Source organism: Lagenorhynchus albirostris, chromosome 6, assembly GCF_949774975.1.
Source record: "Lagenorhynchus albirostris chromosome 6, mLagAlb1.1, whole genome shotgun sequence".
Taxonomy (NCBI): Eukaryota; Metazoa; Chordata; class Mammalia; order Artiodactyla; family Delphinidae; genus Lagenorhynchus; species Lagenorhynchus albirostris.
The window spans coordinates 104400475-104414073 of NC_083100.1; the positions used below are offsets into that span (position 1 = coordinate 104400475).

General features: G+C 40.5%; 1 protein-coding gene across 1 annotated transcript in view; it reads left to right on the plus strand.

Moving 5' to 3' along the window:
* The first annotated feature begins 1023 nt into the window (after positions 1 to 1023).
* The window catches only part of ACTR3 (actin related protein 3), a 57583-nt gene continuing 45007 nt past the window's right edge, over positions 1024 to 13599 (plus strand). The window contains exon 1 of the mRNA XM_060153008.1: positions 1024 to 1290. Within this exon, the coding sequence (XP_060008991.1) occupies positions 1247 to 1290 (44 nt within the window). The 5' untranslated portion in view covers positions 1024 to 1246. The remainder of the gene's footprint in view (positions 1291 to 13599) is intronic.

Consider the following 13599-nt stretch of genomic DNA (forward strand, 5'->3'; position numbering starts at 1 on the left):
CCTGCAAAAGTAGAACAGTAGAATCTTAAACTACTCCAGAGGGAAATCTTTGTCATCGTCCAAAGCCGTCAAAGGTGTATTTGTGGGGCTTCCCTGGTGGCGCAGTGGTTGAGAGTCCGCCTGCCGATGCAGGGGACACGGGTTCGTGCCCCGGTCCGGGAGGATCCCACATGCCGCGGAGCGGCTAGGCCCGTGAGCCATGGTCGCTGAGCCTGCGCGTCCGGAGCCTGTGCTCCGCAGCGGGAGAGGCCACAATAGTGAGAGGGCCCGCGGACCGCAAAACAAACAAACAAAAAGGTGTATTTGTGTAGAGTATGTTACGTAGACCATATTCTCGGGAGGTGTGCCTTCCTCGTGGGCACAGGCCTGCCCTCCGGAGGGCCTGCAATCTAAACCGTGTTGTAACGCTTGCAACACGCGAGGCTGTAACAACGCACAAGTGTAACCGGAAAAAAAAAAGAACGCACAAAGGCAGAGGAGCCACGGTGCAAGCCTTTGTTCAACCCTCCACCGACTGCTCACCCTCGGTCTGATATCGCTCTTTTCCACGAGGAAAAGCAGCCCCTCAAGTTAGAAAAAAAGGATGTGTACCGCTGACAACGTTTTCCATTAGGCCGTTTTCCCCGGGGCACCGGAAAAGATATTCGCGGCTGCGATAGGCGGTCCCATCCCTCCCTCAACCAAGCACAGAAGTAACTGAAACTATCAGCCCCTTCCAGCTTCAAAAGGAGACTTGGAGGCTCGGGCCGACTTCCCCGCCCCTACCTGGACGAACACCCGAAGTGGACTTCCTCACCGTCGGGACCGGAGCGGCGGCCGGAGGCGCACCTCACTGCGCATGCTCTCTCGCCCCGCCCTCCCGGAGCCAGAACGGGGAGCGCTCGCGGCCTGGGCCTGGCCTGGCCGGGGCGTCGGCACCGGCAGCCATCTTGGCTTCCCGGGGAAAGGCGGCGCGAGGGGAAGAAGTTGTAGGGTGGGGGCAGGAGCGAGAAGGAGGGGAGAGAGAGGGGGAGGAGGCCGCGGCGGGGCAGGGCGGGGACTGCCTGCCCGCCCGGGTTGCGGAAGTGGTAGCCGCTGACCGAACCTGCTGCTCTCTCGCTACTGCTTTGGCTTCCCGGCTACCCCGCGGACGGAGAGGGCGGCCTGGCCGTGGATGGTCAGATAGCCTCTACCTCTCGCCGCCCATCCCTGGCCCCAACCGGCACGGAGCAGACGGCGGCAGCGGCAGCAGCAGGCGAGGAGGAAGATGGCGGGACGGTTGCCGGCCTGTGTGGTGGACTGTGGCACGGGGTAAGGGGGCTGATGGGCGGGGGTGGGGAAACTGAGGCGGAGGGAGGAAAATGGCGGGGCCGGCAGGAGGCCGGGAGATGAACGGTGCCGCGAGTTGCCGCTGCCGGCTGTGTCCACCCCGGCTCCGCCGGCTGGCGAGGGGTGGGGCCCGGAGCTACGGCCTTCCTCGTCCCTCGCGCTTCACCCTCTGGGAGCCGGGCGGGTGCGAGGGGCCGAGAAGCCCCCGGGGAGCGGCCTCCTCCGCCCGACCCCTCCCAGCCCTTCCCCCATCGCGGTGGGCAGCGCCGCCCGCGGAGCTGCGGGGATGGTCGCCTTCCCGGGGCCCGCGGTCACGTTGGGGTGGTCGCGGAGCCCGGCGCGCCCGGCCCTCCTTTCCCCGCGTGCCGCCTCCTGCCCGTGGGTTTGGGCACCGCGGGGCATCGAGCGCGGGGACTGGCCTGGCAGAGGAGCGAGGAAGGAGGCGCGCTCCTGGTAGGTTTTGCAAGATTGCTGTGACAACACTCTGCCCGGGGTGTGGGTGGGGAAAGGGAAGAGTCGGACTCGGAAAATGGGAACCTAGAGCGGGGCTTTCATTTGACCACCCGCCTCCTCTTGCTTTTCGACCCCCGGTCTTTTCCATCTCCCACGACGTTCTTACCGGTCAACCAAGTCACAGTTTAATTTGAGAGAAAGATGTCATGTGTTACTTCTCTTGCCTCAAAAAAGTCCCCCAGTGAGCAAGCGCGCTGCAACTTCCTTAGTTTTGTCAAAGCCGCTTCCTGCTTTCAGTCTTTTATACCCTTATAAGGTAGTTTTTCGTTTCGAACCTGAACACATCTTATTAGAAATTTCAAAATTAAACAGTTTTCACATAGGCTGAGTTACTGGTGCTGGGTGTCAGTTTATGGGAACCTAAAAAAATGTATTTGTGTTCCACGGAGAGGGAGGAAGGGAAGCACCCAGGAGGCTTAATTTAAGTTGTATACGTTCATTCTGTGACGGTATCTTAAGGCGCGAGGAAGGTAATAGAGTTGTCAAGGGATGTGCTTGCTTTTCAAGGAGTTGTTTATCATAGATCTGTAGTGTAGTTTACTCAAATACAGGATGGCGTGAAAGTGGTCGTTCCTTTTGTGTTAATAGGCATTTTAGAGAGTTGCAGCACATTTTATACTTACGTAGAAAATACTGCCAGTATTTTAATGTAGAGTGACTGCTTTACGTTGCAGTATCGGAAGTGTTTTCTTTTGTCCGTGTGTATACCTTGCTGATATATTATTACTTCTCTCATTTCCCAAATACTCCACATTTTTTGTTTGGGGGGTTGTTGTGAGAAGTGGACTAACAGCCTTTTCCCCCCGTTTTTACTATTCTGCAAACTATTGTTACTTAAAGGGTGGTCTGCTCCTCGCTATTTGCTCTCTGTTAACATTTCTCTGTAATCTTCATGCTCATACCTTTATGCAAGTGTGGCAGTTTCCAAAATCCCAGCCGTGCATAGGGAAACAACCGATTTATTAATATGTTAATATAATAGTAATATAGGAAACACGAGCCTCGTTTAGCCTTGAAACTTCCATGTAGTTTTTTGATGGACAACTAAAGTTTTTTTTCTTAATCCAATTTCATTTCCCTGAACCAGTATTTTTTTTTCCCCCTCCCTTCTTAGTCCAGCTGGTGAGTAGTTTTATGTGTAGGTTGAGTTTTAAAATTAGATTTGGCAGCCTAACAAAGATTTTCAAGTATGTTTTGTTAAAGTGAAAAATATTGCTACATAATTAATATTCTATGCTTTAGTAATCATTGCCTTGTCAGTAAAGTTAGTGTAGATAATTGTTGCCCTAATAAAGAACATGGTAACATCTTAAGTAGGGTGTTAACTCTTTCTCACTTTATTTTTTCCCTTTGGCAATAGTTTTGGTTATTTTTGAATTAGTGTGCTGGGTATTTCATTGAGGTTAACTATCCTTAAGTGACCTCTTTCAGATAGGGCAGCCTTGAATTTAAAACACAGACTGAGTGAGCAGGAGGTGTGGGGGACAGGGGTTCAGTCTATGCTTAGGATATTTTTGTTTTAATATAGTGGTTACTCTTACATTATTACATTAGTTTTATCTCACCGGCAGAGGTTGTTAGCTGGACACTCATGGTTTAAATGGAACTGATTAGGATACTTCTCACTTCCTTTTACCATCTGTCAGTCTCTGAAATTCCACCTTTAGAGATCCGTTTATTTTGGTTTTCAGAAGGCATTTTGGTCTTTCCTGTTGTCCATTATGCAATCCTGGAAAGTTACACCTTCAACTTTATTAGCACTTAAAGGATAGCTCATTGAAATTGGGCCTGTGATAAGCATCTCTAAATAAGGCCTTAATAGAGAGTTTCATGTTCCAGAATACTGTACGATCCGAGATGCAAATTGTGCACCTACAGTTTGTGTATTCCTTTGTGCTTTAGAGAATGCATTCATCAATCACAGTTAGCCACTTAATATAAGTGAAAAATTATAACTGGAATCAAGTTGCTCATTCCATTTCATAATGTAAGTTAGGCAAACGGTGACTGGAAAAAGTGGCCATCTATGAAATTTGGTGGTCTTAGGTAAGAAAAGCTGTAAGAGTTTCGATACATGAAGCTTAATCCCTAAATTTAAAATTAGAGATCCTCCAGCAAAAGTCTTTTATTTCAACGTAAGATAAAGAATCACCGGCCCAGATCATAAAAGAGAGAACTCCTTTGAAAAGAATTTAGAAAAAAATACTTCTTTCATATTGATAACATGTCTACATACTTTTTTGGTGGGTGATCTGTATTGGAATAGTAATGTAGAATAAAATTTTGGGACAGAGATTCTTATTGATAGAGCTGGTTGCTTAAGAACTAAGGTACAGACTCAAACGGGCTACCAGTGGTGAGGAAAATTTTTTTTTAAAGCGGTTTTTGAAACGTTGTAATACTTGTAAAGTTAAGATTATCCTAAATTATCTTTTGCATGTTTTCCCTCAGAATTCTTCAACATTCAAACCATATAAAGGAACTCCTTATTTATTTTTATTATGTTGTAGCTTGTTTACAGAGCTTTGCATTGTGAAATTTCTTTTCCCTTTTACGTCTTTCCTCTTTTTTTCCCTAATAAATATTGTACTGGTAAATTATTTTCATTGATTATAATAGCAGAGTTATTATAGGCTTATTGTAGAGCTCTTGGATATGTTCAGATCTAGAATGAGTTAAGGAATTTCTCTGAGTTAAACTTCTTAGCAATCTTAAAATGTAAGGATAAATATTTTGTTGGAGTCAGCAGATGAGGAGCTTATATTATTCATCCTGTCGTCACATTCTAGCTGTTAGTACAGGTAGGATGATCTTGTTTGAGAGCAGTGGGGAAGAGCTGAGTGGGTGGGAGAAAATATAAGTGGGAAGTTCATGTTTCTTACGTGAATTTTGTGCATAATATGTAAAATACTATTTCTCCAGTTGTCTGCAAGGGCAGAAACATTCACAGTATCTATTTGTTACCAAAAAACATTCATTAAATGGGTCTTGTTTTTTTTTGCATGCTGTTTGCAGTAAGTATAGCACACTTGCTCCTGTTGAGAAGTTAGCTTCTTAGTCTTGCCTAAAATATCTTTCTCCTTTCCTTTCCTGCCAATCTCTTCCTGCCTGCCAATTTTGTGTTGGAATATTGACTTTGGATTGGGTGTATATTGAATCTAATGAACTTCTCAGCCTTATTGTAAAAAAGTTCAGAAATTCTACTTTTAAGCACAGAAGGGAAAGATCCACTAGAGGAGGACCTGCTGGTCAGGCTTTTTATTTAACTTATTTAATCTGTGACAGCTATTTTTACCTCATACTACAAGTGAGAAAATAGAATCAGAGAATTTAAATTACTCTTTTAATGTCATGTAGGTGGGTTGTGAGAGTTGCTATTTGTATTTAAGGTTTTTTTTTTTTTTTTTTGTATTTAAGCCCTGTGTTCTTTCTGTTACACCATGGGCACTTCTTTTCAGACCTATGCACGTTGCTTTCTTTGTATTAGTGAGGGTAACTCTTTATTCTTTTTTTAAAAAATTTTATTTATTTTTGGCTGCGTTGGGTCTTCGTTGCTGTGCGTGGGCTTTCTCTAGTTGTGGCGAGCGGGGGGCTGCTCTTTGTTGCGGTGCGTGGGCTTCTCATTGCGGTGGCTTCTCTTGTTGTGGAGCACGGCCTCTAGGCGCGCGGGCTTCAGTAGTTGTGGCTCGCGGGCTCTAGGGCTCAGGCTCAGTAGTTGCGGTGCACAGGCTTAGTTGATCCGCGGCATGTGGGATCCTCCCGGACCAGAGCACGAACCCCTGTCCTCTGCATTGGCAGGCGGATTCCTTTTTCTTAAATTTATTTTATTTACTTATTATTTTTGGCTGCTTTGGGTCTTCGTTGCTGCGCGTGGGCCCTCCCTAGCTGCGGCGAGCTGGGGGCCGCTCCTCGCCGGGGTGCAAGGGCCTCTCATTGTGGCGGCCTGTCCCCTTGTGGAGCACCGGCTCCAGGCGTGCTGGCCTCAGCAGCCTTGGTACGCAGGCTCAGCAGTTGTGGCTCGCGGGCTCCAGAGTGCAGGCTCAGCAGCTGTGGTGCACTGGCCCAGCTGCCCTGCAGCATGTGGGATCCCCCAGGACCAGGGCTCGAACCCGCGTCCCCCGCGTTGGCAGGCGTACTCCCAGCCACTGCGCCACCAGGGAAGCTGTGCCAGGCAGATTCTTAACCACTGCGCCACCAGGGAGGCCCTTCTTAGATGATTTTTAAGCAGTCCTCTCAGCACCTGTTATGCAGAAATTCTGAAATAGGGTGTTGGCAGTGGGAATGGAGCAGAAGAGATAAATTTGGGAAAGATTGCTTCTTTTGTTTGTACCTTTCTTCTGGCAGTTATATTGTTTTGTACGGTTTATTTAAGGTTAGCAAGGGCTTTGTAGTCAGAGCTGTTTTTGAGTTCAAGCTCTACCATTTACTAGCTGTGTGACCTTGTACACTGCAAACTCTACAGGTCTTAATTTTGTAATTTGGAGATCATAGTATCTATCTTACGGGGGTTTTGTTTTTTGTTTTTTTGAGATAATGCATGAAGATGGTTCAGCACAGTGCTTGGTACATAGTAAGAGCTCAGTACAATGTAATTATTACTGTTATCAGTTAGCTCCCTTTTTTATTGAATTGAAAAGTCCTTAAGGAAAGGAACACATTGTCTTATGCTTATTTTCTTATTTCCTGTGGGCTTTGTCTACCACGGTTCTTTGCTCAGTCAAAATGTTTTTGCTGATTTGAGAGATAGAGGTATAGCTAGGACTTGGCAGTTGTTTCTAGTATATCGTAAATAGCAATCAATGAAGATTTCCGATTCTGAGTTTGAGTGGGACAATAAGGAGTTGGTTTTAAGAATCTGAGTAAGATTGGAATTTGGATTGATCCATAATTGGAAATATTCTAAGGGGAAGTTAAAAATACAGGAGCTTCAGAAGTGAAGGTGGGGATTTGACAATAATTATTACCATTTTTAAATTGAAGCTAATAAAATGACAATTTAAAGAGAGAACAAAAAGACTGAACATTAATCTTCCTTAAAAAATCTTGGTTATGTGATCTGGCTTCTTGAGCATCACAAAGAGAAGAATGAGTGAGCACTGTGGCTTGAAGTGGTGAGTGATCTCATCCCACTTTTTAGGAGGCAAGTCCTTGGGAGAGTTTAGCTCACGGTAGGGCTGAATTTTCCTCCCAGTGTTCCTCCTTGTGCAGAATGCTCCCCCTCCAGCACGTGGAGACAGCTAAATGCTCCGACTAGGAGCAGAAGTCTGGGAGGGTTCAAATGTACCTTTAGGCAGTATGTTTTCTGAAATGAAATTCTCCTGTAATAAAAGCGTTTCAATGCTCACCTGCAATTCTTTTGGAACTTGCAGCCTCTTTTATGACATTATGGATCTGTGATAGCCACTAGCATAAAGAGGTAAGAGCAAAATAATAACACTACATTAACAGGCTTTACAGCTTACCAAGAACTTATAAATTCATGAATTATTAAGTAATGGTGCAAGATAAGGTGATGTTATTGGATAAATATTTTAAATTTCGTTCTTCAAAATAGGATACTGATTAATACTGTTTTTTGTGTTGCTTGTTTTATATCTTTATGTGGGCCTTTATATCATAAAATGTATAAAAGGTACCTGCATAACTGATTAATACCAGAGCAGAAAGACAAATAGTATCTTAATTTTTCCAAAGGACTACTTTGTGGAATTTGAATAATTTTCTTTCAAAATTTTTTTCAAAACCTTTCCAAACTGTTCATTTAAACACAAGTCATTCTTGCATCCTCCTTGCAACCAGGAAGGGACCAGCCTTGAATTTGTGTGTCGCGTACGTTCTTTCCCTCCTTCTCCTCTTCCTCCCTACCCCTAACCCGTGCCTCAGAGACCATTTTCTTCATCTGTTCTGGTGCTGAGCATTCCATCTATAAACATTCTCCTTGAAGGCTTCTTGCCCTTTGTGAAAATGCCATACTCTTGCGAAGGATGTCTTTAACACTTTTTCAGTTACAGAGTTTAGTGTGAATGAGGGGTTGCTACAAGGCGGGTGGAAGTCTTAAAAGGGGGAACTAGGATGCAAAATACCTTACAGTTTAGGGTTGGGTTGGAAACTGTAAAAATATAAACTATGTTTTTAGTATTGGTCTATGATAAAACCCAAGTGTTTGCTTAAAGTTTTAGAGTTTAGTATAATTAAAATACAGTGTGCTTTTCTGCTTATAAGCATTTAAAAGATTCGGTTACTCTGAGGCTATTAAAAATAGCGTTTAATGTGTATTTGTGACACACTTTAGAGAAGTGCCTAATTACTCACACAGAATTAATGGAGCTGAAAAAGAATTTGAGAAATAATTTAATCCACTCTATTTACAAATTAAACAGAGGTCCAGGGTTGAGAAATGTCTTTCAGGAGTGTTTTTTAGGTGTCAGTTGACAGCATTCTTGAATTCTTTTATGTTTTCTTAGGAGTTCATGTTTATGAGTTATAGTAATTGAAATTTCTTCTTAATAGTCGAAGTAACATGTATGTTTTTTGTAGTTAAAGTAGTCTTGTTTGAGATGTGGTGCAACACATGCATCAGAATTCTTTAGTGTTTCTGTTGTAATAAAAATGCGCAGTATAAGGCACAGATGAAAACCTGTGATTTTATGTTCCCCAACATAACGTTTGAGACCGTTTTCATAAAATTGATGGTCTTTTCACAGAAATGTGCTTTTTTAATTGTTTTAGGCATTTAAATCTTAGATACATTTATTTTAGGTTTTGGATTTCAAAGACTTATTACATGGAATGTTTACAAATCAGCCATTTCAGGCCTTTTAAGAGTTTAACAGTTTCAGAAACCCTGCGAAGTGGGTTTGTACTGTTGTATAATTACCATTTTAAAGGTGAGGAAAGTGAGGTATGGTGAGCTTAAGTAGCTTGCTTATGTAAATAGTTAAGTAGTAGATATAGAAATTGAGCCCTGAGGCAGTCTGACTCCAGGGCCCACTACTAGACTACTCCAACTTGGAATATTATTCAATAAGGGTGGTTAAATTGTTAAATCCAGTTTTTGAAGAGTTGTTCAAATTTTAAGCTACATATTTAGAAAAATACATTTCTACTTTTAGAACTGTTAATTTTTAACAAATATGAACTATATAGGGAGGTCTTTGTGACCAGTTCTTTGATTTTATTAACCTGAAACACATGTAAGTTAAATGACATAGAATTATTTATTTAGTCCTTTGAATATTATAAAGAAATATTGTGTCTAGCATGGTAAAACTGACAATTGCTGGTTAATTCAGGACAGCTCAATTAAGGAAATGATGTTTAATTACACATAACTTTAAAATGAAGGTGTACATATTCATTAAGCTACAATTTGAACATAAATAATCAATGCATTAAAAAAGTCATTCCTCACTAATGATTGCATAAAATGTAGAGATGAAACAGTTGAACCTAAGAATAAAAATAACTTAAGAATATAGGACTATAAAAATAATTTTTATGTTAGACTCAGAGGACTTAGTACACATTTGACATTTGACTCTGCAAATAATGAATATATAGATTAAAGGAAACACATGGTTATTAGAAAGTAGATTTTTTTTTTCTAAACGAGAATGAACAGAATTGTTATTTCTGGAGTATATGATGAAGTAGGATGCATTTTATTGAAAAAGCACACGTAAGAGCTTGTGTGTTTCCTGTTTGAAGGTTTTTCTTTTAAAACTTTGTTTCATAATGGTCAAAAAAGGTAGAGGTAACAGCAAAAGAGACTTTGGGGGGGCTTTTTTTCCTACCTTTTCTTGATGAATTTGTTATTTGTATAAAAGACTAGTTGAGAATTTTATTGCTTCCATAATGCCTTTCAAAGGGATGTTCCTTGCTTATTTAAGTTGCCTTACTGTCAGGGAAGTTATTTTAGAAATGAAACTTTGATTTTTTTAATAAAATGAAACTATTTAAAATTGAGAGCAAACTCTTGAGAAGTAGAAATGAGAGATGTAACTTGTGGTTATATGTGAGAAATTAGCTGCAAACAACAAAATAACTTTAGCTAACATAAGCAAAAAAATGGATTATTGAAGGGATATGATGTAGATCACAAAATTGATGAGAAGCCTGAAGAACCAGGTCCAGAAAAGCAGAGAAAAAGGAAGGTCAGGTATCAAGAGTCTGCTGCCAGTCATGCGGCAGAATGCTGCAACTAGACGCTAGCAATACGAAGTCTAAACCATTTCATCATCTTTTGGTTATTCAGTCAAGATTGAAAGTTCTGACCGAGGCTCAGATTGGCTAGACATAGATCATGTGATATATAGAAGCTGACAGGAGTGGGATGGGCCAGCGTCAGTTCCCTCCTTCTATTAAGTGATGTGAGGTTTTGCCTCCTGTGGGTCCCTCAGGATAGGAATGGTGATTCAATTCTGGCAGAAAAAATAGTGTTCACTGTAGGGGAAAAGATGAGTATGGAGAAGTCAGTTGCTCATTTTTCTTTATGTTGCCTTAAATTCCTTATTATTTCATTTTGATAACTGCATGATCCATTACTGACTAGAAATTTGAATTAAAACTTTTTCCAAAAAATTCAGCCTAAACGTGTTGAAAGAGCAGTTTTTCTTTTTTTTTATTTTAAGAATAATGGATGATGGTTTGAGTAGTATGGGATTTTTCATTAGAACAGAGGTATAATATTCTAGCAATTTGGCATTATGGAGTATTTTGGAAAACAGGACCTATTTGATAATGACAGGCTATTTTTTTATTTTTAAATTGTAAACCAGGAATATAATTTAAAGAATTTGAGCTACACTTTTTTTTCCCAAGAGATAATGGGATGTGTATATATATATGTGTATGTGTGTGTGTGTGTGTGTGTGTGTGTGTGTGTGTATAAGTATATATATACACACACACATATATATAAAACTTGGAAGGGAGGAAATAGCTTATGCATTTCATTTGTTTATAGTTGGAGAAATTGGTCTTCAGTGAATAGTAAGCGTCATCTATGCAAATGAATAAATACTTTTACAGGACTTTTGTTGTGGGGAACATAAAGATGAATAGGAAATGCTGCTTGCCTTTAGGAAGCTCACATGTACACAAATGGTTATGACAGTATGGCAAATGCTCTGGTAGGTATAAAATGAAATTTTTTGGAATCATAGGTGAAGGAAAATTTACATTTTCTAGGGAGCATGAAAAAAAATTTTCCTGATAGAGATAATAATTGAAGTAGGCCTTTAAGGATAAGTAAAATATTGGTAGGCAGAAATAAGACTAGTGTACCAGGTGAGAGAACAGTGGGAGGAAATAATGAGGTGGGAAGTGTAAAGGTAGAATTTGGGTGTGTTAGGTTTGATATAGTACAAGGAAGTAGTAATGTTTGAGATGGTACAGAGAAGTAGTGAAATGTTTGATATGATACAGGGAAATAGTGAAAGAGTCTGATATATGGAAGGTGCTCAGTAAGTGCTTCTTGGGTTGAATTAAAGTAGAAAGATGTTGGAGCTGGATTATGGAAGCCTGGAAGGCCTTGAATTCTATACTAACTTCGTTCATGTTGTAGGTAGTTGTGAAGCCACAATCTGTTATAAACCAGGTTTATGAGAATAGGAAGTATATTTGATGACTTCGTTATGGTGATTTATGATGATAAAAAAATAATAGGCGACAGTCATGTAGTGCATACTATGTGCCATACACTGTTCGTTTGATTGCATTACATATATTAATTCATTTTATACCTAACCCTATGAGATAGTTACTGTTATTCTCTTTTACAGATGAAACTGTGACACAGAGTGTAAATTACTTGCCAGAGATCACATAGGTAGCATGATAAACTATACTGTTAGTTCTTTCTCTGGTTTTATTGTGTATGTAATCGCTCATGCTTTAGGGAGACAGTACAAACCAGCATTGACTGGAGGCTGATAGATACTTAAGTTCAAATCTAGCTTTGCTATTTCTCTGAAGTGGTTTCTTCTCTGAGTTGCAGTTTCCCAATATGTAAAAAGAGATAGAACATCCAGGGTAATGATAAATATTAGAGATAATGTAAAGTGCATAGCAAAATAATTGGCATACAGTAAATAATGGTGGCTCTAGTTATTAAGGGTGTTGAAAGTAATTAATTACTTATTTCACTATTACAGTGTTTTCAGTTCTGTGCTGAACACTGGTATGTACAGAAAGTGATGGCATGGTTTTATACTTGAAGCTTACAGTTAAGTTACAGAGATGAAACTAATGTATGTGAAATAATTAAGGATGGCATTTATTTTATTTATTAAAATATCTTACAATTTTATTTGTCAGTAAACCTGGGGAGAAAAGTCAATGGATAATTATAATAACCTAATTGAGACAGAACATCTAATGGTCAAAGCATTCAAGAATGAATGTTGAGTCATCTCTTCAGGCAAAGAACCATGAAGAGCTGAGTGTTGGGTGAGGACAAGGGTGTTGAAAGAAGGTGATTATAAATACCAGCAATGTGACCTGCTGCACAAACCAGGACTGAAATAGTATTTTTTTTTTTTCTGGTTATGTAGGCATTGCCAACATTTTTTTAAAATGAATTTTTATTGGTGTATAGTTGCTTTACAATGTTGTGTTAGTTTCTACTGTACAGCAAAATGAATTGGCTATACATATATCCTCTCTTTTTTGGATTTCCATCCCATTTAGGTCACCACAGAGCATTGAGTAGAGTTCCCTGTGCTAAAAGAGTAGGTTCTCATTAGTAAGGATGACATTTTAGTATTTGTTTGGGGAGATTAATAAGGGCTGTAGTAGGTAGAGGTTGGTTTATGAATTTGATCAAATCCTTGGAAAAGTATAAATAGGATATGATAGATGGAAGGGTAGGAAGACTTTGTCAGGGTAAGATGTGTAAGCTAAGTTGAAAGCTTTATGATGGTAGGATGTCTTTTGTTCAGTCTCCAAGTTATGGCCTCATGCATAGTATTTAATAATGCCCAGCAAATATTTTATTGATGAAGGGAAGTCAGGAAGGAGTCTCAAAATATTTGAGGGAGGGATTAGTTAGGAGATTGCCCTACCAGGAATTGAGGTATTCCTATTGGGAGCTTTGGGACAGCAAGTATTTTATTTATTTATTATCCTGCCTTATTTCAGAAGGAGTTTAAATGGGGCACAATTGTTTGGAATGATTTGATGGGCAGTTGATTGTGTAGATCATTAAGCAGAAGACTGATAAAAGTTAAATTTATGCAGTATTAGTCTGAGTCTAGTGTTTTATTTTGTTTTTAACAGCTCTATTGAAATATAATTCACATACTGTAAAATTTACCCTTTTAAAGTGTATAATTGAGTGATTTATAGTATATCACCAGGTTGTGCAACCATCTCCACAGTCAATTTTAGAACATTTTTATCACACCAAAAAGAAACTTCATACCCATTTGCAGAAACTCTCCATTCTCGTCACCGTCAACCCTTGGCAACCACTAATTTACTTTCTATCCTTGTGGATTTGCCTATTTGACTATTTCATATAAATGGAGTTATACAACTTGTGGCCATTTGTGACTGGCTTCTGTCGTGGGACAAGTATTGACTGCTGTAGTCTACATGTTTCGTGGTGGACGCTTGGACTGGTTAGTAGCAAAGAGGTTGGGAAAACATCGCCAAGAGTCTTTGAAAGAATAATTATGGGAGTGGATAGAAGGAAAAAAAGGACTCTGGATAAAGGAAAATGATCTGGGGAAGGAAATGTTTACTGAATACTTAGTGAGTGCCATCCACTGTTATCTT